The sequence below is a fragment of the Corvus moneduloides genome, chromosome 1 (genome assembly GCF_009650955.1).
Source record: "Corvus moneduloides isolate bCorMon1 chromosome 1, bCorMon1.pri, whole genome shotgun sequence".
NCBI classification, from domain to species: Eukaryota; Metazoa; Chordata; class Aves; order Passeriformes; family Corvidae; genus Corvus; species Corvus moneduloides.
Window position 1 is genome coordinate 69846442 of NC_045476.1, and position 26803 is coordinate 69873244.

General features: G+C 42.1%; 1 protein-coding gene across 1 annotated transcript in view; it reads left to right on the forward strand.

The window, feature by feature from the left end:
- Positions 1–26803, forward strand: part of JARID2 (jumonji and AT-rich interaction domain containing 2) — a 213900-nt gene that overhangs the window by 95758 nt on the left and 91339 nt on the right. The window contains exon 3 of the mRNA XM_032114863.1: positions 25587–25728. Within this exon, the coding sequence (XP_031970754.1) occupies positions 25587–25728 (142 nt within the window). The remainder of the gene's footprint in view (positions 1–25586; positions 25729–26803) is intronic.

A 26803-nucleotide genomic window follows, 5' to 3' on the forward strand; every position in this document is an offset into this window, starting at 1 on the left:
ACTTGCAATAAAGAAATTTGTGATGCGAAAGTGTGTTTCTTGAATGGAAAAAGTGACAAAGTTTCCTTATTTGTTTAAGATGGTTAGTTAAGCTACAGAGATGACAAACCAGACGTTAGAATTATTCAAGCACGTAGTTTGTTTTCACCAGCTATACTTTGTCCTAGAAAGGTGTCATGGCAGTTTCCAAACATGTCATCTAGGTTAAGCTCACAGCAGCCATAATCTGTTTAAGAAATCAAATGTATGTGAGGGTATGCTTTGGTTTAAGGCAGAAGTTGAAGTCTTGTTCATTAAGGAAGTAAAGAGATGAGTAAAAAAATGTAATTTTGCTATTCTGAGAGATTTCACCTTACATTTAAGGTTGTTAAAGGAAATTATTTATTTTATGTATGTTCTTTAAAGGAGTGGGAGCCATGTCAGCACCTGGATGGAGGTGGTGGTTGGACCATAAAGTCTCCGGTGCCCCTTTCTCCCGTCACAGAATCACAGAATCATTTTGGTTGGGAAAGACTTCCAGCCTTTGTCTGATCACTACCTTGTTAACTTGACCATAGCACTATGTCCAGTTGTTTCTTGAACACCTCCAGGGATGGGGACTCCACCACTTCGTGCTGATCTGCTTCTGCCCTCAGTCATTCCCACACAAAAGTTCATGTGACCTTTGTTGGGGAGTTGTTTTTTTCCCACAAATTATATGTCTCCACACTGACAGGCAGGAGCCTCTGAGACAGTTCTTGGTGGGACTGTGCTTCCAGACCCAATGGCAGCACCAGCCTCTGATTCCTGGGTCTGCCCATCCCTTGGCTTCCACACTGGCTGTTCAAGCCAGCTGGGGCAGACAGCAGTGCAATCTGAAAATAGCTCTTTTTGTCATTGATGCATGTGTTTTCACATGTTCGCTGCTCCTGCATGGGGGTTTCTGTCCATGCTCCCCAGTGAGCCATGTTGAAAGGAAGGTGCCCAGTGGTTGGGTGGCATGGGACTGTCTTCATCTGACTTCAGCTTGTTGGTGAAACATCTTTTCCCTGGCCGTGTAGATGGTACTCCAGGCGTGGCATGAAAATTACAACAGATGTGGTAGAAATGCTTAAACACTGCTAAGCCGGGTGCTTCAGCTCAGTGCCATGTATTATCTGCCAAAAGCTAAATAAGGGGACGGCAGCAGCTGCCAGCTGGGAACCATGTCTTCCCTTGGACTACGTCACTTCTCCTCTCACTCATGCAGATGAAAACACAGCAGCCCTTGAGGAAGTGCTGTTGTTTCAGCTGCACCTCTGAGTACCCAGAGCGGTGTGGGCCTCCTTCCCTGGTTGGGTCACTACTCAACCTTCAATTTTGAACAAGAAAGCAGCCCTCTTCATTCACTGTGATGGTTCAGATATACTGATAACTTCATCTCTCTTATTTCTGAAAGCTGCAATTAAGTACTGCAAGAAGGTTTTATGCTAACGTTTGTCTAGGGAGCTTTTCACTCCATCAGTGATGTGAGATTGTGTTTGTTGACAGTGGGTAATGTCTGTCTGTCTCCTAAGCTTTAGTAGAAGATTGTAACTGTGCCAAGGACCCTTGTCTGTAAGTGGATTTAAAAAAACGTATTTACAGAAACAGAAATACCTCTTTCAGCTTTGCATTATTTTCCCTTTACATTCAGAGTAAACAGCCTTTTTGGCTAGTTTTAAACTGTGATTAAATATAGATGTTTTCAACTAAAAGGTTCCGAAAATAAGCATTTGAGCAAATTTGTCATGGCACTCAACATCACTTTTACTTCGGTGCTTGCTGTCAAGTGAATTTAAAGATTAACAAATAAGTAATAGGATGTTTGAGTTGAGCTTCATTGAAAATTTACAGATCTATTTTCCTTTCTTTGTTTTCTAGAACAGAATTAATTTTGAACCTGCCAGGGACTTGCTTGTTCATTGGCTGACACAGGTTCTTCTTTGCCTTTTCAATCATCACCATTTATAAAAAAATTTGCAGGCCAAATTATGCCCTCAGTGATGTCTACTGAATTTGATTATGTCCATCCAAATTGTGCTTCTGTCTTAATATAATTTCACTGTTGGCAAGACTAATAGAAAATTTTCTTTCACAGGACACCCATATTCCTTTTCCTCTCAAACATAACAGGGATGGATATTTCTTTAGCCTGTGAAACAGAGAAATTATTTAATTAATTTTCTTAAAACTTATTTCATGACCATCTAAAAAGAGTTTCTGTTGCTCTTGAGTGCATTTCTAGGCAAACAAATTCTAAAAATAATCTTGCCTCCTTGCATATTGCTAATCGTAATAGAAAATGAAAATGGCAATGAAGAGTCCGCAGAGGCGTGTGCATAATCTGTAGCAGACTGAGTTACTGTAGACCTAAAATAAATAAGGTGAGGAAAGGTGGGAAAGAGTTCAGCAGTAGCTGATGGGTCTGGCCCCCCTCCTTCCACCTTGTGCCGGCTCTGCCATTTTTCCGCCCATGCAGTACATCCGGTTCAGAAAACTAGCATGGCAGAAAACTGGCCCAGAAAAAAAAAAAACTTAAAAAAATAAGTAATTTTTTTCTAGTTTAATGAACTACACATGTCCATTAAGAGGTCAAGTGAGCACCATGTGCTCATTTGGTGGAAATGTGGGACCAGAGTACCTTGACTGAAAGCGGGAGGAGGAGGATACCAGACTCTTCATCCTTTTTGATAGTAGCAAGCTGCTTGGCTTGGCACATTCATCTTGTTTAACCACAGCCTTAGGACTGGCACAGTCATCTTGTCTAACCACAACCTCAGATGCTAGAAGGGACAACAGTTGCCAGGGAATATGAGCAAAAAAAAGATGCAGCTTAAAAGTTCATTGAAAAGTGCTTCACAAGTGTAGGTGTTAGGTTTATGTTTCTCTTACAAACAAACAAACCAAAAATCAACCCATTGCCCGCTGGTCTAGCGAAGTGATTGCCGCACTCTACTCTGCGCTGCTGCAGCCTCACCTCGAGTCCTGTGTGCAGCTTTGGACACTACAATATAGAAAATATATAAAGTTGTTAGAGAGAGTCCAAAGGAAGGCTATAAAGATGGTGAAGGGCCTTGAAGGGAAGCCATTAGAGGAGCTGCTGAGGTCACTTGGTCTGTTCAGCCTGGAGAAGACTGAGGGGAGACCTCATCGCAGTTACAGCTTCCTCATGAAGGGAAGAGCAGGAGCCGGCACTGAGCTCTTCACTGTGGTGCCCGGTGACAGAATTCAAGGGAATGGCCTGAAGATGTGTCAGAGAAGGTTTAGGCTGAGTATTTGAAAAACATTTTTGACCCAGAGGATGGTTGGGCATTGGAACAGGCTGCCCAGGGAAGTGGTCACAGCACCAAGCCTGACAGAGTTTGAGAAGCGTTTGGACAATGCTCCCAGGCATGGTGTGACTCCTGGGGATGGTGCTGTGCAGGGCTGAGAGTTGAACTCGATGATCCTTGTGTGGGTCCCTTTCAACTCAGGATACTCTATGATTCTATCAACCACCTCCAACACCACTAAGACCTCACAAAAAAACACACCAGAAAAGCCCCACTCAAAACAAAAAAAACCCCCAAACCCATGACCTACATAGTGGTGAAATTTGTTACATTGACTGTCCGTGATTCAAAGCTTGGCCTTAACACCAACAGAGAAAACGATTTTGTTTTCCTTGACTCACGGTAATTCTGTATAGCTGCTGCCTTGGGTTTGTTTTCTGTATCAACAGTCTGGAGAGCACCCTTGAGTGTAGACAGGCAAACTGTTTCATTCTCTCTTTTATCGACCATAATATCTCCAGCCTAAATTTGCACCATGGCATCTTTTTGGCTGGCACGTACAACCAAAAGAGTGGTGGTGGTTTTACCTTACAGGATTGCCACCTCTGTCAAAAATTGTACCTTTTGTCAATTCTAGTTTGCTTATTTTAGAAATGAGAGTAAATCAGTGCCACTAAATCAGTCATTAAAATAGCATACTCTATTTTATTAAGAAAATAGGAATGTAATGGGAAATAAATGAGTATTACAAGTAAGTGCAGAGATGTTTCAGTCGTACGGATAGACTGTGTAATGCACTTCACTGTAGTTAGTCCTAGGGGAACTGTGTTTTCTGAAACTGTCTCTGCTTGGCTTTGAATATAAGGCCTTTGCTAATTATTTTTACACTACAGCTTTCAGCTTTTAGTGCAAGACTGTATTTGTGGAGTGCTTTCAGAGTATTAGAGAGAATATGTTTTCGCTGTCTTGTGTCCTAGAACCTCCACGGTAGTTTTTATTTGATGTGGGGGCATTTTAGAAATGACTTTCTGTTTGAAAGAGTTTGAGAACTATATGCTCCAGCAGGACATTTCTAAGGCCATTAGGCTGTGTTTAATTAGAGCATGTGTCATGTGTGCTGTAAGCCTTATTGTATCAACCCTGACAGTAAAGTGGTTTTAGAAGAAAAAGCAGAGATTCTATAACTGCTGATGGGCACAGTAGCCACTTCAGCAAGTTGCCTGACACAGCTGCCAATGTACCATACTCTTCACCTCAAACCCCCTGCGTTACCTGTGTTCAGAGGCCTTGACTTGTTAAGAATATGGGATGCCAATCAAAATAGGTTTGGGGGATCTTTGTAGTGATGTGGAGTAAACTGAAAGCACCAGTAGATTGGTATAATGTTATTTTAGGTGTCATTGGTCCACATCTGAGTGTAGAATTTCTGGTGTGAAAAGCAAGAAAATCAGTCACCTTTTTAGAGCAATGAAAGACTTCAGGAATTAGTCACATTCATTTCACAGCTTATAACAGCCTGGGAGAATTGGTCTGTGCTCTGAGCGCATGCCTCCACATTTTGGTTTGGTTTCATTTGGATCTTTTTGATTTAAAATCTGCAAGAAACCATTCTGGAATAACTGCTCTCTTTAAGTAACTGATGATGATGAGAGGTTCATCACATAGCAGATATGTTCCAGAGCTTGTGGGTGAATGTCTTCCAAAAAATAAATATAGCCTCGTATGTATACAGTTAAGTCATAGCAGATTGCTTTCCATAGTAATAAATGTGCCTGCATTTTTAAATCTTTGTGTGTGTATGTGTGTCTGACTAGCACAGATTTTTTACAAGTGGTTAAGGTGATGTTGTATTCAGAATTAGTTGTCATGTTTTCAATAACCTGCCTCAGATGCCCTTTGTTTCCCAATTTAAATGAATTTAATAGTGGAGGGGGTTGTTGGTCAAGTCAAAGGTATAGATGCAGAAGCCTTGGGCTTAGGGCAACAAGGGATGACAGTGACAAGCTTAATTCATAAGTGTTGTTTCTGGTACATCTGAAGGAATTTCCAGCTCTGACAGCTAAAGACGGCTGAATTTCCACCCTTCTCCATCCTGTTTTCTCCCCTTACAAGACTGTTAGTGAGCATTGCAGTCGCAGTCAGGACTGTGTGATGTTTCAGATCTGTCCACTAAGAGGCTAACTCATTCCAGATAAGCCCTGAACAGACAACATTCATTTTTTACTTTGCTCAGAATTTCCTGTGCTTTGTTCTCCATCTGTTTGTAAAAGACTGTGTTATCTTTGAAAGCCTTCATCTTGTTTTCTTTATTCAAGCTATACGCTAAAATGGAAAAAAGGGAAGAGCTGGAAGGAGCCCAGCTGGAGCAATCTGCCAAAGATCCCACAGAGGGATGGAGCTGGCAAACTCCTGAAACCTCATCAGCTGACCTCTGGTGCAATTTGGGAAGCCAGGAGATAAGCCACTTTTCCTGCTAAAGGTTTGGCAGCCTCAGCCAGCCATTCTGAGTAATGCCTGAAGACCGCACCAGCATTTAATTGCATTTTTCTCCTCCTTCTCTCATCCCCCACTTAGCTTTAGTGGTGGTTGACCTTAAAAATATTTCAGCTCAGCCTCTTCTTAGTCTTTGTGTGTGTGTGCATGTGTGTAAACAGACAGAGCTAAATCGCATCTTGTGCTCTCTTCTGGCCACGTTGTCTCAAAAGCAGTTCTCCGTAAAATACCTCCCTCAGACAGTGGTTGTTGTCTCTGGTACTGTGAAAGGTGAAAGCATTTCATGGCCAACTGTTTCTAAAGATGCTCTGTGAGCACCCCAGTGTTTTTATGTTACGTCTCCTGTGTATGTGGATGGATTGAAAGATGCTTAAAAGTTATGAAAATGGCACAGAGAGACTACAGTTTTTTTTCCTTTCTTCACAACGTGGGAAGTTTCTTTCTGTTCATGGTGGAAATGCTGTCACAATGTTAGCAATAGGGTGCAACGATAGAAATATGTCCTTTCACATATCTGTATTTTCTCATGGAGAATAGGCATCTAGGTTGTACTGGCACATGCACATACAGGTGTATTGGATGGATAGGGCTGAAGAGGAATTTCATCCCCTTTTATTTTTTCCTGACCCCTGCTCCCTTGCTGAGATGTTGAGATCTTGTTTCAGAGCCTCAGGCTCTCTCTCAGTCTCTGGCTCCATATGCCAGAAGGAAGTGTTAAGATTGCATGGAGCCACAAACCTCTGAGGCATGGTACCCGAGTTGGCTGGGGCTGGGGAGAGGCATATTCCTGTTACAGAGTCTGCATGCAGGACTTAATTTCCCTTCCCTCCTCTTGGTTCCTGTAGTGTATCTGTCTAGAAACATGCTGTTTCTCTTCCAAGAAGAAGACACCCAACTGTTCTCTTTATTGTGACAATCTACTTGACAGGGCAGTAAGCAAATAACTTTGTTTTGCCAAGATAATAAAATCTGGTGCTTTTTAGAGTACTTGTTCTGCCTCTTTGCATCTCGGGAGGTCAGCAGCAATTACCTTCAGGTGGAAGTCATGAATAAGGGATAGAAGTTACAGGAATGTGGCTTGAATTCCAAATCTTCTTGAAATATAGGTTTTTGCTTCTCTTCTCCCCCTCCCCAAAATCAATTGAAGATGGCCTTTTGTGCAACAATGAGGTCTGTGGTTAGGGACTAGTTGTCAAGTTTTATTTAGATGGAAACCTGTCCCAGAAGCTTTACCTCATCTCATTGTCCTGTAGGGATGAACTTCAAATGCCAGTTTATGTTTGCCTGGAACTGGCCGTCTCTAATTGAAATGAACAAGGCTGTCTTATCTAAGTAGATAAACACAGCCCATTTGCAATTGTAGATTTAAATGCACTCTTTCATAGATTACCTCAGCACAGTATGGCGCTGTCCTTGAATATTTAAAGTCTCACTAACAAGAGACCAGAATTAAAGAGTAAATGCTCTTTGTGAAAAAGAGGTTTTTGAGCTGCAAGTTGATGCTGATCTCTGCTAGGCTGGAGGAAGACTGTTTGGTACAAAGTCCCATTTATGCCAGCATGGCAGGCGCTCCAATAAAACTGGCATGCAAAGTCATGAAGGTTGATTAACATCCACAGCATTACACAGGGTTATATACAAGTACTCTGCTTATAAAGTAGAATAAATGGGCCGTTAGTGCTAAGGCATTGCTTAGCACAGAAAATGACCTTTCTTTATGTTGTGGATCTAGGCCTCTGCTGTTAACAGCCTGGAAAGCAGGCTTTTTAGAAATAGTTGACTGATTGGAAAAACGAGTTTAAAATACTTTATGCAAACTTGAATATTGGGGTTTATGGGGAAAATTTTGCAGTCTTTCAGTTTCTCTGGCATAGCTGGATATCGAGATGGTGCTGGATTGCCATCTGGCTGGATCAAAATTATAACTGCTCAGTAATTTTCTTTTTAAAGCCTCTCAAATAATTTTGGTCTCAGTGGGATTAGTCTCGTGAAAACTAGATTTGCAGGGAAACTTAGAAGGGGACAGACTCTTGTGAGAAGAAGAGTCTGCTCTTCAGTCTGTGCTTTCCTACTTCCAGGAGAGATTCTGCCAGTACAGACAAAGGGGTCAGAAATTTTACCAAGGTTTTAGGAAAATAACTTTCAGTTTTTGTTTCGTGGCTGCTCTCCTTCCTGACCTTTGTTGACTAGATAGTTCTTCAGGCAGCAGGAACGAGAGTAGACTGAAGGAGATGGAGTTTTCCATGCTGTCTGTTCCCCTTTGCTCAGGCTGAAAGCAATGGAAAAGTACTGGTTTGGTGTCCTTTTGTCACGAGAAGTCTTCAGTTTCCTAAAGTGCTAAGGAGGGATCTCACTGAGCTTTTGGTTGGTGTATCTGTGTGCTCTAAAGTTGAATGCTATTCTGCAGCTTGAAGTTCTCAGCCCCAAGGTTTGGGAACAGGTGGTAGCGTCAATTTCAGTGGGATTTGGGCAATTCTTGTGGTATGAGGAGGGGGAAGGTGCCCTCCGTAGGGGCAGATTTTGTCCTGACATGGCTTTTTAAGAGCAGAAGAGTATTTTGGAGGCTAGCACTACTTACATAGGTCGTGTTCTAAAACCAGGTGGGGACATGCCAAATGAAAATATGACATCAGAGGAATTAATTTGCTAAGGTGTAAGAAACTTCTGCTTGTTCAAAAGAGTGCAACGTTTCCCTCTGCCCCCCCACCCCCAAAGCTTGCAGCTCAACTGACCGTAGGTACCGTTTTGAGGAAAAACGGGGGTATGGCCCTTCTGATTGACACCTCAACACAGAGCTCATCTGAGAACTTAAAAGAAATACGTAGTCAGAAATGACAGTGAAGACCAAAGGGAAAGCTGCTGGAACCTTATGGAATGCAAGAGATTCCCACAATGTAAGTTCTCCCTCTCAAAATTCACCTTAGTACAATCTATGTTTAAGTCTACACAAGCTGCAGTTTTGCTGTACTTACTAAGCAGCTATGTGCAGCAGATGTTGCTGAACACATTTGTGCCGTCTCTAGAAACAGAGCGTCCCAAACCTGCATAGGTCCCTGAAACACTGATGCATGGCTTCCATCAGAATTGCAGAAAAACTGTTCCTGGTCCAAATCTAGCAGCGTCTGCTGCCGGTGCCTGTTGTGAGAGATGTTGCTATTTATACCCCTTGCTCTCTGTGAAATGTAAGTCAGAATTTTTAGGTTATGATTGCTCATAGGACAAATATTTTCAGATACTTCTATGCTAATACTGGACAATTAGGACTCCTCCCTCTCTGTTTATCTGAGCTCTTCATCTTTTGTTGACAACCTTTTTCCTCCCTTTTAACTGGAAGGAGGAAAAGGTATTTTGCTGTTTCCTCAGTGTACTTTTCCTCTAGAGCTGCTTGTGTTTTTTATTCTGTCTTTGTCCTCTTATTATCTGGGCTCCCTTTGAAGTGTGAGGGTCTGTTCCTGTGCCACGCAGTGCCGAGCTGTGCCGGCAACTCCAGGCTGCTTGCTGCAGGCTTGGTGTTACAGCCATGGAGATATCTTCTTTTCCTTTCCCCCACCCTGACTCCTGGGCCATCCAGCCTAATGTGAGAACAGATTGGCCTTAGTATTTGGAGAAAAGATCTATAATAAGCACGGGGGACATGCTGGTAAAAAGCATCAGCATGGTATACCAGCTCTGTTGGAGTACTGACTGTACATTAATTCTCTAACTTATAATTAGCTATATTAAATTTCAATTTTCTGAAAGGAACCATTATCAAATAACACTCTGTTTGAAATCTCAAAGAAACATAAGGAATGAAAGCTTAGTCCTCTTATGCTTTCATCTTTCAGAAGCAATCCCTATCTCAACATCTTGACCTACATTTTCTTTTTACCCTCTCCAAGAAAGATTGTGTGGATTTAATGTCTCAGAAGGGAGGTAAGGGTTTTTTTTAATGCGTTTGTATGTGTTGACATATAAAGTTTGGGGAAAACAATGAGGCCTTCATGTCCCCAATGATTTTTTTTATTAAAAAGACTTGAAAGTGTTTTCCATAGTATCTCTGAGGCAGATTTTAGGTTCAGAAAGAAACTAAATGTAAGAAGCCCAGCCTATTCTTTTATGGTCTGCTTATATCAATCTTGCTTCTGCCAAAGCCTTTCCTGATTTTACATGGCAGTAGGAAAAAAAAATTTGGGCTTTCATTCCTTCTTGCATCCTGCTCTCCATTTGCATCTAGTCATACATTTTCTTTTTATGATTAAATGGGATGTTTTTTATGTTTGCTTGTTTTGTGGGGGGGATGGTATGTTTAAAATGCTGGGTTTGTTCACATTGGTTCTCGCCCTTACTGTGTAGCTGTTTGGTGTTACTGATAAACAGTTCTGCATGGGAGTTAGACTTTAACCTGGATGGCCTGGGTGTGCACAGAAGCAAAGGCTGTCAGTGCTGCTTTCCCATTAGATTGGTCCGACTTCCCCTATTGAAAGGGTATTTCCCATACTCACAGTGTGCTTGATACCATCTTCTCTGCTTCATCCCAGCACATGGGATTGATTATGTCCTGGCATCTCCAACTGCAGGATGAATGTCACTATAGCCTTGCCCCATGTGGGAACAGGGAGAATTCTTCTGCCTTTTGTTCAGTGGGGTTTTTCTTGTTTTTTTTGGGGGGGGCTGGTGTGTGTGTGTGCCTGTTATCACTCTAAACACATGAAGTGCTAAATGCATGCTAAACATTAATACTATTTAATAGTCCTTGCAGCTTGAGAAACGTTGTAGGGTGGGAATGTTGTAACTCCAGGAAGACTTTGTTTGAACTGTTTCAGTTTAGTATGTCTCTCTAGCTTTTTATTCTCGGGGTACTGTGAATGTACAGAGGGATTCCATTTGCCTTACATTTTTTCCTCCTCCAGTATTGTCACATCATGTGGAAATAGAGTTAGGCAGTGTTTTGACTATCAATAATATACTTTTGGCCCTAGATCAGCGGGTTTTTTTGATTGTAGTGATACGGTGGTGAACTTCAGTATACTCACAGTCTCTTTGGTATATTTTGAAAGCTCATTTACCTCTTTATCATGTATTTCTATGCTGTTCCATTGCATGTACCTCCCACCCCCTCACTCCCATTTCTCTGATGCTGTACTTAAAACAAGAAATATGCTAATGGGTGCTAGCCTTCAATTACACCAATACATGACAGGAACGTTCTGTGTAATGAGTTCTTGGTTGGGGAGGAGGAAATAGTATTCTTAAAAAATTGGAAGATAGTACTTTATCTCCTTTGCCTGTTCAGAAAGATAAAACCATTAAATGCACATCAGTGTATAGTCTTGACTGTATAAGGGTGTGTTGATGGTTGTTCCAAGGTTTCTATTAAGTCAGGAAGCAGCTAATGTTGTTTCACTTCCTCTTCTGATGCCCTGAAACATGAGCAAAAAAAGCTATTTAATAGCAGCAGAATGTTTCATGGTGGTGGAATTTAACTCCTCTGGGGGCTGGTGTGTCAGGAAGTCTCCTTAACATTTCAGAAGACTTCTCTCCAGCATCAGATTTTCAAGTGGCTGCCCCCCTACCCCAGCTCTCATCTCTTCCCCCCGTGGTTTGCCTGTAGAGCTCACAAAAGGGAGGTGAAAGTAAGGTTAAGCTGCTGGTCTCAAGAGCTGGAAATAGAGATGGAAATTGCTTAGCTTGTGAGGAGTGTTTCCTTAAAGGCTGTTACAGCACTGAAGTTTGCTATGCCGATGCTTCAGAGATCTGCATTAATGCTGGCAAGAATCAGTTGTCCCCCCAGTTAAAATGAGAATGGTCTCCACGTACAGTCTGGCAGGTGGCTGAAGTTGTCGTTATCCGACACCTTTAAAGTTGAGTCACTCTCCCTTTGGCCTGTGCTCCACTTGTGCAGTGAGATCCTCGGAGCTCAGCTACAGGCTGGATGTAGGATCCTCCTGCTTGTATCCCCTCACCTGCTCTCCAGTCACTGCAGTGCTGGAGCTGGTCTGGGAGGGCAGGGATTTCTCCTGAGTGTCTTCCAGCTACAGATTTATTTCCTGGCTTGTACTTTTCCATTGCACGTTCCCAGCAGGTAGGTGGCTGCGGTGCGTCAGAGAGGCATCCGCCAACCTGTGCCACTGCTGTCAGCATCGCGTAGGAATGGGCCGGAATCCCTACCTTAGGCAAAGGCTTAGTGCTCAAATAGAGGTGAAATGTCATCGCTGCCGTGCACGCCCATGGCAGAACAATTTGTTCATTTGTGTTGGGCTTTCATACTGCACTTGTGCTTTCAGTTTGCTGCAGTTGGTCTCAATGTTTTACTGTCACAAGCCTGCTCTCCTCTGACAATAACTCTGCAAACAGATTACAGGGAACTGAGTGCAACAACAAGGCAGTTCTTCATCCTGAGCGTGGAGCATACTTCTCTGACCTTTAATTTTAGAAAGTGAGGAAATGAGACTACTCACTTGCCTGCCCCTACAAGAAATTAAAAAAAGGAAAAAAAAATTCCCTTCCCTTGTGAAGGGGAGAGTACAGATCTGCAACAGATTTCACAGTAAGATAGGTGGACTTTTTTTTTATTTGTATTGTTTTTTTTTAAGCATCCTGGTTTTGAAAATATGGTTTAAATACGTTTACTCTCTGTGATAAAAAAATTCTTTCTGTGACCACAGTGCTGTTTCATGTGTTAGAACCATGTCAAGTGTTTTAAAGAATATATTTTTTATAATCAATTTAGCAAGCTAGATGAAAAACCAGTGACAAGGATGAAGGCATCCTAAAAGATCAAAGGCTGAATTTTGGGAGCTTTCCAGGTGGTTGAATTTTCATGTTGCTTTATGATACCTTGTAGATGCTTTCTGTGAAGGAAAGGAAATAAACACTGGGTAGATGATGCCAAGGGGAAGAGTTCTCCCACAGGAAAAGCAGCTCTGGTTTTCCCCTGAAGAGAGTTCCCTTTCCCTACTAGCAGCAAGGCACTGAGCATCATGGATGACATTTAGGGTTCTGGACAAAAGCCTTTGAAACCAACAGCTTAAAAAAAAGTGTTTGAGAATTGCTCAGGCAGCTTCCTCCCCTCCCACTTTCTGGGATGTCACAGGACCTTATGCTGGCCTGGTTGTCAAGTCTATGTTAAGGCTCTCAACAGACGTGTGTGCACTCACGCTGGCAGGGAATTTGAGATCTGGCTTCAGGCAGTGGCGATGCATCCCTGGTGTTGTGGGAGGCAGCCTGCCTCCCTGCTTCAGTCCAGCTAGACTGCCCTGACCTCCTGCACCAGGGGAGGGCTGTCTGGCATGTTGCTGAAGAGGCTAGGGTGTTATGTTAGAAGAGATTGTGACCTGGTTTTTTTTCAAGTCAGTGGATATTTAATTGCTCTATACTCAGAGATCGTAATTCAAGTGCTTAGTAGAAGGATGTGACATGCCAGAGGAAAAAAACCCATTGTCAGCAAAAGAGGTTGAACAGCTTGACTCCTACAGCTGACTGATGGATGATCTCAGAGTTAGGGAGGGCATGTTCACTAAAAAGTTATTGAAAATGTGGAGCAAAAGTAATTAAAGTGGTTTAATTCAAGTATCTGTCATATGTAACTTGAATTCATGTAGAACACCTAGCATTTAGCTCAATCAGTTTTTCCCAGGACAGGATGAGGACTTTTTCTCTCCTTTTCTTTGACTGAAAGTTCAGAGCACCTCCAGTGAAGGGAGGGCTGAATCCATGCTCGTATCTGCTGGCTGCATGGGACAATCACTGTCGCTGTATCAACAGGCTGTGTGTTCTTGCAGCAAACAGAATCCTCATCTCTCCTGTCACACTGGGGAAAAAATTTCTATCTGTCTGGAGGGCTGCCCATGCTCCTGGCAAAAGTCATGAAAAGCAAATCCTCAATGACATGCATTAAAATATCAAATGGGACTGTGCAATTAGACGTATGTCATTCAACGTTTTCCTTTCACAGCTTTTGTCACAGAGGCGCAGAATTAGAGACAATTAAGCAGAGGATAACTTCCCCAAAAGGGCTTTCTGGCACTTCTCTTGTCTTTTCCCCATCCTTTTTATTTGAGCACACTGCTGTGCTGAAGCCCTCCTACTCTTTCAGAATCTGCTGTTTTGCTTACTTTTGAGGTGTGTGTAGAAGCCAAGTCATACGTTTATGTCTCTGATAATTTTATTTAATTTGGTTTACTTGAGAAAGAAATAACTCAGGCTCTCTCTTCTTGCTGCTTCCGATTTGCAAATGGAGTAGGGCTGTCCCAGTCCATCAGAGGAGTGTGGATGTTACATAAGAGCCCTGCTGCATTCTTAGCTCCTGCTGCCAGCTCTCTGGCTTCCCCAAAGACTGCAGCAGAGGGCTGGCCTGGCCCTTGCCTGCTGCTGCCTTCTTAGGGGAGGTGCTGGCTGTCCAGGACACCAGTTCCAGAAATGAGCTTTTCTTCCTCTCCATCAGCCCAGATCATAAGCCCGGCCTGTTTGTGTGATCCCTCACTGCAGATCACTGGGAACTGTGCTTCATTAGAGGAAAAGCATGTAGCGAGTGTTCATCAAGATGCTGTTTTGCATTGTTCCCAGTTTCATGCAGATATGCAGTTTTCAAATTATGCAATCCTGAGGGTTTCCTAGAAATCCTAACAAATATAGTCAAGCCTTGCTAAGCCTCTGAGTTTTAGCTGCACATTTCTTCCTTTTCAGGCTCACAAGTATTCATTGTTACTGAGACACTGCATGCGTTTTTATTTCCCTTGTTGTTTTATTTGCACATTCATACGTTGTATTTTCTTCCAATTAGCAGGCTCTTTCTTGCTTCACTGTGTTTGCCTTCACCTTCTTTCTTCCTCCTTCATTTATACTCTGTGGAGACACAATTGCTAATTTTTACTTTCTAGTGTAGAATAGCTGTTGTCTAGAGACATGCTCTTGGCATAGAGCGTTTCTTTCTCATGTTACTTAAAATACCAGAATGTCTTTTTTAAATTTTCTTTTTCATCTTTACTAATCTGTCTAGTCCCTAGGTGTCAAGGTATGGATATTTTTGAAGTGTGGATTTATTGTTCCTTTGTCCATCCACACCTAGTGAAAGCTTAACTCTGAAACAGGGTGCGTCTAAAGGCATAGCCCTGTGATGCTGAGGTAGGGGGAAATAACTTGTCTGAAAAATGGGACTGCTGTGGTATGTTACAGTTAAGCCAGCTCTGTAGCTCCTGCTTCAGGAGGGGGAGGAATTGCCCTCACTTACTGACGTACGGGTGACAAAGACCTGCAACAGTGATTAGCTAGCTTTACTTCTTATTTAGCAGTGTAACCCATGCTCTTTCCCTCACATGGGGGGTATTTGTGAAGAACAAGTAAAAATACTTTGGAAACAGTCAATAACTTTTCTCCAAATAGCTCTCAAATGGGTTAAAAAAAAAAGGTAGGAAGAACAAAACATTTTAAAATGAAATCACTTCTTTCATAGGCATATTGCAGGTTTTCTTTACTCTCTCCCATGGGGTGTCACCCCACTGGTTTTCCATTCAGCTGTAAAATTCCCCAGGAAAGGCAGGATAAACAAGACATGATGGTTTTGGCATAAAAACCAAAGAAGACCTTATTTCTATCTCCCTGAGTTTTGTTAATACCTGAGAACTTAGACTTTTCTCTCTCTCAGTGGTTATGCTGATAGTTCAGTTGCTGATACCCTTGAACTAAATGGCGATAAATTATATTTTTTGTGGACTTGCTTGCGTCTGTAATTTCTAATAAAAAGCATGTTTAACTCTGTTTCCAGGTTGCATATGAGAGAAGGTGTCTTACAGGAGAGACGCAAATCTAAGGCAATTAAGAGCACTTTTCTCCTCAAGGAGAAATAAAGCCACTCTGTCCAAGACCAAAATCTACACAAGGCACACACCGCTGAGGGATGTTAGTAACACAAACCCTGTGTCTCATGTCGTGGTTACTTTCTGTACCCCTCCCTGCATTTCACTATGGAAGCTGAACTCACTACCTTCATTTTACAGTTGGGTGAGCTGAGGTGCCTGGAGAGGAGGTGGCCTCTTCAGGGGCACCTGCTTGGCAGTGGCTGCATCTGGACAGAGTCCAGGTCCCTGCATCCTAACCAAGCTCTCTTCCTGTTGTTGGTTGTTGCTGTTTTCCTGCTGAGGGCTTCATGCCTTCTCCAGCCATATATCTGAACAGCAAAGGTCTATAGCTTGCATTTGGAGTCCTCTTGTTCCTCTGAAGCTTTCTGACTGCAGTCAAAGGAGGTTGTGCGACTGAGGTAGATTCGAGTACAACAAATTTGTAGAATAAATAGTGTGATTCCTTGACAAAGTACGGGAAGAGTACATGATGCTTGTTTCCCTGGTGCTAAAAGGGAGTGTTTATGGTACCATAAAATTGACTGTGTTTGTTTGTCAAAACGTAATGTCTTTACACAGCCTGGTACCTACTTATTAGAAATGCTACTGCTCTCCCCTTACCATACAGCTCCAGGGGCAATTGGTAGAAGCTCAATTACACAATGGTACAATATAACACATAGTGAGCAGCTGGTAGGGTCGTGACCATCAACTCTCTTTCCTCCTCTCTGTTCTGCTTCATTCATGACAGCTCTATCTTTTGGGTTTGCGGGCAGTTGTTCCTTAAGTTTCCTTTCCCCCAGCCTCCCCTCTGTAAAATCAAGAAAAAAAGTTTGGAAAAATCTAAGGGGTAGCCGTTTGTGATTTTAAGCTATGACTTAGCTGTCTGCATTTGTAGGAAGGGGATTTAAGAGATGTGTTTGTTCCCTCAGCTTTTTTTGGGTCAGCATTACTGCTGCTATCTCCTTCACCTGTCAATGAACACCTACCTCGCTGCTCAGCCTGTTTGATACTCCTGTTCGCTCCCTCATCCAGGCCACACCATCATGGAGCCCAGGCTATGGCCTCTGTTCTGGTTTATGAGGTATAAAGTGCCAGAAGGGGTTGTGTGTTTACTTGGGTGAATCAGAGGTTCAGAGTTCTCATTGTGCCCTTTAAAGTGGAGAAATGTCTTTAATCAGAGAGGTGTGTCTCTTTGAGTACTTTAAAAAAAACCCCAAACCTAAAATAACAGAAGTATGAACAAACTTCAGGTGAGGTTTTTCTCTATTTATACAGTGCAGACATTGGTAGGCTTTTTTGGGGGGTGCTTTATTGGTTTCTTTTGTTTTAAATTTCTTTCAGATGCATATTTCGTAAATCAAACTGAGGCTAGAAGTATGTCATATGGCCTGGGGTAGTTTCCTGGCAGAATTAAATAAGGTTCATTTTTGACTGTTGTATTCCTGCTTTTATGAGTTTAATACCACCTCAACCTCAATCCAAACTCCCCCAAATGAAAACAAAACACCCTAGAAAGTGTTGTGTTGAAACAACAGAACAGTTTATTTCAATTAATGCTGCTAATCAGTAATGGACTAATATGCAGGACGCAAAGTCACAAAATGTCTTTGGTTGCTTAATAGTGGTTTTGGATGGAGCTATAATGGGAGTGAGGAGCTTCTTTCAACCTGTGTTATTTAGTCTGTTCTCTTTGGTGATCTGGTCTTTTGACAGGCTGACAAACGCATCTTGTGCTGTAATGTCATTCATGCGTGGCTTCCATAGTAATGATTTATATCTACATATAAAAGCACTCTTCTAGTCATTTATGAAGACTATACAAGCTATTTGCTAACAGTTTTTGGCATAATGGTACTGCTTCATGCATATGCTCTGTTATGTACCACAATCAACCTAATGTCCAGTGGCTTGTCATCTGAAAAGCCCGCGTACTGTTAATTACCATCGTGGTGGCAGCACAGAGCATCGTGTGGCATAAACGATGATGGTTTCATGCTGTGGCTTTTTTATTTAGAGACAGAAAACTGTTGTGGTTTTGCATTACCAAATTAGATCAAAATAGCCTTTATGACAGCTATCCTTAAAAAAGTAGACGCGGAATTAATATCTCTTATCCCAGAGAAAAATATTGTGGTTTGCTTTGTTTTTAAATTATATCACTATTATGAAAACCCCATTCTTTAGTCTCTGAGACAACCAGAGCATGAAAATAGGCCTTATTTTTGAAGCATGTTGTCTGTTTAATATGTAATGTGATACCTTGTCATGCTGTGACAATGTGACAGATGGCATTTGCACTATAAAACTAAATTATCTTTTGTGCATAGCTGTACAACAGCTAAATACAGTAACTCGGTACAGTGTGCTGATTAATGCAGACTGCAGATGTTTAGAGATACTGGTGCGGTTAAACTTAGCATCAAATGACTAATGGTTTTATTTAACATGCCTACCAAGATTTTGGTAGTGTTTCAGCACGTAGTCTAGTACATTGGTTTTATTTAACACCCCTATCAGCACGTAGTCTAGTACGTAAAGTGTGGTTTTGGTAGAAGACAAATTTAGGATTACAGACAATGCAATGTAGATTTGTATTGCATCGCAGCTGTTTGTCTGTTACTTACGAAAAATGGTAAAAATTGTTCCTTAATGGTACTATGCAAATAAACTTGTATACAAAGCTGTAGCTCATAAGAAACTGTAACTCTCTGTAGTTCAAAATTGTTTGGGTTGGAGATGACCTCTAAGATAATCAAGTAAAACTGTTAACCCAGCACTGCCAACTCTACCACTAAACCATGTTCCAAAGTGCTACATATACACATCTTTTAAATACCTTTGGGGATGCTGACTCAACCACTTCCCTGGGCTGCCTGTTCCAGTGCTTGATCCCCTCTTCTGTGAAGAAATTTTCTCCAAATATCCAGTCTAAACTTCCCCTGGCACAACTTGAGGCTATTTCCTTTTGTCCTATTGCTTGTTACCTGGGAGAAGAGACCAATCCTCATGTGGCTACACCCTCCTTTCAGGCAGCTATAGAGAGTGATAAGGTCCCTCCTGAGCCTCCTCTTCTCCAGGCTAAACACCCCCAGCTCCCTCAGCTGCTCCTCATCAGACTTGTGCTCCTGACCCTTTCCCAGCCCCTTTGCCCTTCTCTGGACGCGCTCCAGCACCTCGGTGTCTTTCTTGTGGAGGGGCCCAGAGCTGAGCACAGCACTTGAGATGTGGCCTCACCAGTGCTGAGTACAGGGGGACAATCACTGCCCTGGTCCTGCTGGCCAGGATGCCATTGGCTTTTTGGTCACCTGGGCACACACTGGCTCTTGTTCAGCCAGATGTCAACCAGCAACCCCAGGTTCTTTCCTGCTGGGCAGCTTTCCTGCCTCTCCGGATCCCTCTGTAGAGCCTTTCTACCCTCAGCAGATCAATGGTCCTGCCCAACTCGGTGTCATCTGTGAACTGACTGAGGGTGTCCTCAATCCCCTGGTCCAGGTCATCGATGAAGATGTTAAACAGGGCTGGCCCCAACACTGAGCCCTGGGGACCACCGTGAGTGACCAGCTGCCAACTGGATGTAATGCCATTCACCACCACTCTCTGGGCCCAGCCATATAACCAGTTTTTAAACCAGCAAACACTGCACCCATCCAAGCCATGAGCAGCCAGTTTCTCAAGCAAAGTGTGTGGGAAATGGTGTGAAAGACTGTACTAAAGTCTTGGTAGGCAATATCTACAAGGCTGAAGGAAAACAAGAGGTGTAGGTGAGCCACCAGTTTATTGCTGGTTTTGATTTTTGTACAGAATGTGTGCGAAACATTCTGTACCTTTGTGAAACTGATGGCCAGAGTAAATATTTAAAGAGCTGAAGATAGTAATTTTTTCCCTTTCTATTTTAGGCATAGAATTCATGTTGGTGGTCTTCCATGGTGTGGTTATGCTCAAAACTTTGTCCACGTTCAGGTGGTACTAAACTTCCAGACCATGGTGTGGGATGGTTAACCATCAGACTTTATAACACTGTGCTTAAACCCTTTGCTTTCTAACTTTTGTGTCAGCTCTCCTAAATGAGATGGTGCAGAAAGAAAGAAATCATTAATATTTTTAAACAAAGCTTTCCTGTACAACTCCCATGACTGCACAGCTGAAGTTTGGACAGGCATGTTACTCCATAAGGGAACAGAACTCTAGCTCCATGGCTATGTAACTACAGTCCCTGCTATTTATTACATGCTCTCATAAGGAGCATTGTCATCCTAGCACAGTGAGAATGCTGCCTTGGGTAAATCCCCTTTTTAACTTACTGTAACTTGTGTTTGTTTTGCTGCTTGCCCTGGAAACTGGACCTTTTCTACCAGCCCAGAGCAGTTCAGCTTGCAGGAACCAGGGAGGACTGCAGGGAAAGGACTGCCAGGGGGGAAACCAACCCAGAATCTCTTGGCAGTGGGAAGAAAAGTGTCCCTGTGTAGTCAAAAAGCACCCAGGAGCAGAGTTACATATTTCACATATTGTTGAGATCTGCAGGATGGCTCCCTTGGGCTGTGGACCCTCTGACGTTATCTCATATAGAAAGCTGTGAATATGGTCATGTTGAAATTGTCTTTGTTTAGGTCATTTAATGGTTTTGATATCTTTGGCTTGTGTTTGTGGGGTGTTGACTGCTGATTTTCCTAACATAATGGCTTTGTGGGTTGCCTCTGACTGTGAGAATTGACTGGAAATACAATTGAATGTATTTTTTTTCCTAAGCTGCCTTAGGACTGGGAAACAGCAAGCTAAAATAGGTGTTGCTCTATTGTAAGAACATGGAAATGTTCATGCTGAGATGCCTTGTTGGCGTTAGAGTAAGTGATGTGGAAATAGTGTTTTGGAAACATTGTGAAAGTCTCTTCACCCAACCACTTAGTTAACTAACCACATGATGCTGAAATTTGCTCAGATGCTCCCCTTTGGTTTCCCGATTATTCAGTAACTTTAATAATGAAGAACATACCAGTAATTGCAATCTCATCTATTTTTAAAACCAACTAACTCCAAACCCTCCCTTACTTTTTTTCTGTCTTCTCTTACGTTGCTGCTTTCTGCTCCTCTCTTCCTCCTCAGTTTTCCTTCTATGTATTTAGAGTTAACATCATGTTTTATTATATGGTGCATTCCCAGGTACTGGGATTTTGTATCACATCTTCAGATGCTCCCAAGACCTGTCCTGTATGTGCCTGTCAGTCATCTCTCCAGATGACCAGAGATGAGTTAGATCATGACTTGAGAAGAGTTGTAGATTGCTGGGTGTGTTATCACCAAAACCAGTAAGGTCAGCAAATGTGTACCAATGTAAATTAAGCTCTGCGTGTGCTGGTATTGTTAAGTCTTACTTGCTAGGCTCTTATGAGAAGCAATCCACTTGAGTCAGCACAATGCCCCTATAATAAGCTAATTTAAGCAGATTTAACTGTTCTTTACACACTCTGTTTTTGGTGAGAGGGATGTTCTGGTTGCTGGAGTAGGCTCAGCAAGACCTCTGCTCAGCTACAAGCTACAGCTGAGCAGCAAAGGGGGCAGTGAGATGGAGTGGGAACAAGAGGGAGCACGCTGTGGGCAGGTTGTAAAGCCATAATATCCGTACTCTGTGTGGATCACCCTAGAGGGTAGGGCTCAGCTCTCAGAGCAGAGCCCTTCCTGCATGTGAAAAAACAAACAGACTTGTAGCCACAGACAGATCTGAAAACATTCAGTGTGGAAGGCAAATAAATAGGAGGTGATAGAAGTCTCTTTAATAATGACTTGTATGCAGAAAGGGCTTTTGTACTTCCTCTCACTTGTAACAGTGGATGAAAAAGTGACGTTTGCTGCTTTTTCTCAGTACTGATAAATGGAAGCTCTTTTTCTTTTGGTCTTTTTAAGCAGCATGTATCTAAAACTGCAGTTTGGTATTGCAGCATTTGTGGAAGTTTAAAAACAAATTCAGGAAAATGGTGAAGTTGACATTTATGTGACTAAAATGCATTTTAGAGAGGATGTTAAGATCTCTATGGTTCAGTTTTAAGCTACCCTTTTTAATTATTAGGAATTAGTAATTGGCCTTTCTCTGAAAGTGTCTAGTCTTGATCAGTTAGAGCCAGAACAGTGTATTTAAAGGGTCATAGATGTCATTTGATATGCAAGTTCCTGTATTGTGACTTAATTAAATAATTCATTATTACTGACTTAATTAAGGTAGTGTTTATTCAGTGACTTTGAACTGTTCAGTTCCTTTTAAACTTTGACAGCAAATATGCAGTGCTTCTCTGTATATATAAATTATTTCATGTAAGTCATTTTAATAACTGAAATCCTACAGTGACTTATAATGCAAGTTGCTGTACTTTCAAACTTAATTTTAATGAGGTTTATTTTTTCTGAAAAATCTAATTTGACTTTTAAAACAAACACTTTCTATTACAGGAATAAAGTCTTATTTTTATCAACCCTGATTTATTCTGCCTAGTTATTCAGGTCTGGTGGCTGGTCATGAGTCCAGCTGCCAGGGGAGAAGGCAGTGAGAGCTAGGGCTGAGATGAGCCTAGTGGGCAAGGGGCAGGCAGCCTCTGCCAGCTCTCCAGCAGCTGAGAATGTCATGGGCTTCGACAGGAGCCAGGGCTTGCTGGCATTGTGGTTTTAGAGGCTGAAGGGCACAGCCATGGAAAAGCAGTAGAGGAACTATTTGTCCCTTTGATTTGATTTGACTCTGGAGGGCTTGCTGATTCCTTGACTGTTGCTGGGTGCTCTGAAGTAGCCACTCCTTGGAGTGGTTCAGCTTTCCAGACTATACAAAAGAGTGTTTTATTGCTCAGTTGCTCTTCTCTCTTTATATACGTACACAACTGTACTACTCAGCTTTTAAGAAATACGAATGCCTGCTGCTTCCTGTAGTGTGGTTGGCCTTGGAGAGTCAAACTCACATGGGTTGATGCTCCTTAAGTGCACCAGCAGACCTGTATGACCTGTCCACTGCACTGGTACCAACTCATTAATGGTGATGGGAGTGCCTGAGTATCACTTGGCAAAACTGTGGGGTCGCCATCCTGTCCTAAGGCTTCCAGACCTTTCATGGCTCCCAGCTGATGCGCAGCAGAAAAGAATGTGGCTTATTGCAGTTAGAGATAACAGGAATGGCATTTGAAGGGAAAGGTATCTGGGGGCAAGCTGAATGCATTTGATATAAAAATGATCGAGTGGCAGTAAACTGTATAACAGCCTGCTTCAGCATGTGCTTTCTCTCCAGCGCTTGAAAGGAGGCTTTGGATTGTGGCTATCTGTGCCTTTCATCACTTCAGAGTGGATTTTGCAATTATGCTTGCCCTGAAAACCTGTGGAACATGACACCCATTCCCAGTATTTATCAGTATCTCTCATTTGTAGTTTTATGCCTCTCTTTCAGGGCACTTGTTTTAGTTGGTTCCAGCGGGCGATAGCTAACATCAGTTATCGGCAATATTACTGCGTCTTGGAATGGTGCTGGTTATGATGAGTAATGGTAGGCAAACCGATACTTTTTTCCTTGAGGAACACAAATCATGCTTGTCTCCCAAGGGAGCTGATGGTTTGGCAGGGTGAAAGGATGAATAAAAATTGCCTTCCAAGTGCATGCAAGTTGACAGCCCGAAAGGTGATTTTCTTGACTCATATACTTCAGGTTCCTGGGTTTTACATATGGCAGGTCTCCAGAACAAATATTGCTTTTGGAAAACCTAATCAAATTCTGCCATAAGAGTTAAGTTACTGAGTGTCAGGCCTCAAATGATATGCTTGATTTAGACTTCCCTGGAGTTCAAAAATTGTAAATTTTATCAGCAGTGGTTTCATGGAAAAATGCAAAGCAAAAGTTGAAACTTTTATAAGAATAAACTTAGGCACTAGGGCTTCTAGAGGGAGTGAGTTCAGCATAGAAATATAATCTATTCAAGTGTTTTTTCAAAGTTTGCCTTCATTTCCTCGGGAATGCTTTGAAGGGATGCTGTCACCCCACGTCATATGATTGTGTGGTTACACTACAAACCCTTTTGTAGTATCATGTGCTGATACTGAAATTTGTTTTATTTGTTGGGTCACAGTTTGAGATCCCTTTAATGGAAAGGAAATATCAAAAGGAATTCAACAAAAGGGGAGAGAAAATGTAAACTGGGTCATTTTACTTCTCCCTGACAGTCTGGAGCTGGCTAGAAGAGACAATTTAATGCAAAAATTGGTGTGTAGTTTCAACTTTTGCTCTGTGGGCTGTGTATTAGGGAAAAAAATTGAGCTACCAGTTCACCGACTCTTCCCCACAAAAAAAACAATCCATATTTCTGCTTCGTAGGTGAAGTTTTTAAAACAGCATATGCAAAAACTGCAGCATGTGGCCATCACATAGCCCAAGTCAGCAGAAATGTGGTATAGTTCACAATGAATATGAGCAGACTTCAGTTGGTAAAATGAGAGTGAGAGATATGATGCAGGCTTTGGATTAGGCTGTTTAAAAATGGGCAGTCAGAGCAATTAGATTGGAATTGGTGAAGTTCAGAGCCCGCTGGCAGTCGTAGTGCCCAAGCGACCAGTGAATAAATGGCCTTGTGAGGAAGGAGCATTTGGCTACAACTGTGGCCAAGCTTCCAGTGCTTAGAGACAGCAGCTCACCGGAGCAGGTGTCTTTGCTCTTGCTCTGGTTATGCTTCGATGTCTCTTCGGAGCTGAGCTTGGCGGAATGCTTGGTTATGCAATGAGTAAGTGCATTGGTGGTACTGGATGGTGATTTTCCTGAAAACAGAGGTCCGAAATGGTCTGGCACTCATGTAGTGCTGGTGGAAATTCTTGAACTGCAGTTCTTAGTAAATGTTTTCAGTTTAGTACTCTGACCAGCCTCACTGCCTGGCTCATCTTGGAAAGGGTAGCCCCCACCCCCTTCCCCGCCACATTTTCTTTTCTAAGGTGCAGTTTTTGAAAGAGAGACTGAAATGGCTAAAGGAGGGAGAGAAGTCTTATCAACATTTCTCTGAGGAAGTACAGCAGTGAAACAAAGCTTTGTTATGCCATTTGTAAAACTATTTGGGTGGAGAGATGAGAAAGCATTCTCCTGGATGAAATTGCAGCTCCTCTGGTAATAAGCTCTTATAACATGGAGTAAAGAGTGAGCTAATAAAATTGTTTCCTCCCTCTCATCCCAGAGCCTGCTGAAGAATATGTTACTATTTTAATTCTTCCTTAAGTATGAGTGGTTTCATTGCCTATCTGCTGTTGTTTGTAAGAGTCATATTATATTGTAGTTACTTGGTGGCATAGAATACACAAAATTTGTTAAAAGTTATGCTTGCAAAGGTCCAATGCTCTCTTCCGTCTGTGTGGGACTCTGCTTGCTGTATTATTTCTCCAGGAGAGAAAAGGCACAAAAGGGAAGGCAGCTGTGTCCTGTGTACCTTTGATGCCCTGTGTACCTTTTCTGGCAGTCTGGAGTTTCTGTAGATGAGTGACACTTGGCCAGAAGAATCAAAGTCAGGAAATGGACATTTGATGTTCACTTCTTTGGGATGTAGGATTTTTTTCAAAGGATCATAAATTGCAGTAGTTGGAGGCGCCAGAATGAAGAGCAAGATGATGTCAAATTGGACCAAATGGCAGCTTAATTTTATGAATCCACAGATAAATGCAAAAGACTCTCATCTATGCCAGTCACAGGAATTCTGTAAAACAAGGATGAATTTGACTAAGATGTGTCCCTTTTTCGAAAGTGACAAGATTATAAACACTATTGCAAACACTCATATTGGAGTTATTTGAGATTGGGGTCTTAGAGTTAACCAAATCAGAAGCAGGCAGGCTGGCAGATTTTTATTAAAGTACCTCTGTACAAAATCAATGTTGTCAGTCTATCTCTTTGCAAGACAGTTGCTTTGGACATCAGCTCTCTATTGTAAGTGTCACATGTGAATTTTTATAAAATCACTGGTAATGCAGGTTTTGAATATTGTGTACTCCTTTGTCATGTTTGCAGGACTTCTCACTAATGGCCAATCTAAAGGATTAGGACCAGGATCAGAACAGCTGGAGAATGAGAAGGACGATGCATCGCAAGTGTCCTCAACAAGCAACGATGTTAGTTCTTCAGATTTTGAAGAAGGGCCCTCAAGGAAAAGGTCAGTAGTGCGTTATGATTAAAGTAGAGCCTTTCTGCTTTGTCTCTTAGAGTGTTGCATTATGTTATCAGTAGGTTGTGGTCGCACCTACTGCCCTACCATAAACAGATGTTGCAGCATGGATTCCTTCTATGAACAGCAAAGATATAGCAAGCTTTGCTTCACCTGTTGGTATAGATGGTTCTCGTTGCTGTTTTGGAAAGCATGGAAAAGCCGTTATTATTTTACAGTAGGTGAATGCTAATTTAAATGCCTTAAGACTCTCTCCTCTCCTGGTGTTTGCCTCTCAGGTCATGTCAATATGTATGTGTGTGCAATTTCAAGGAAAGCATCACTAAAGTAGTTACAGTTATTGTTGGTATTTCTAATTTTCAGTGAATGAAACCATGTAAGGTTAAAAAGATAGGAAAGGACAAAACAGATGCTTCTGAGAAGAGGGACTGCATAGTAAGGGAGTGTGGTGGGTATCGGTTGCAAAAGACTACTTTGAGATACTGCTGCAGCAAGCTGCCTCCTCTTTCCTAGAACTCACTGAATGTGCAAAATGTGGGTTAAAATCATAGACCTCAAGCCAATCTATTATAGAAAATATGCTGAGAATGCAGGTGGCTGGGAGTTGTCCTCTCTGTGAAGTAAGAACGGAAACAGGCTGTCTAAAAAATGCCACTTAAAAGACAGGATCAGAAATGCTTCCTCAACCTTTTTTCCTCCACACTTCTTGCATCCTAGTTCCAAGCCAAAACAAACCATATAGTTATAATAACAACAATAACAGTTTTCTTCCAAACAAAAGAAGTATTCCTGTTTTCTGTATGACTTTATAATTCCACTGAGAAGCCTGATGGGGTGAGGAGACTGGTGCTTTCCTGGACACCCTCCTGTTCTTGTTCCACTGTTTCATATCCCTGGTCCCCACAATCTTTTCTGTGCACCCAAGCAACAAACTAAAACTCTTAACTAATATGCCCACTTAGCTCATCAGGCATATCAGAGTAAAATTTGTGTTATCTTCCATACTGGTAGAAATTTTGCAAGGCTTATTGCATCCTACTGCTGGTCAGGGCAAAGATATTTG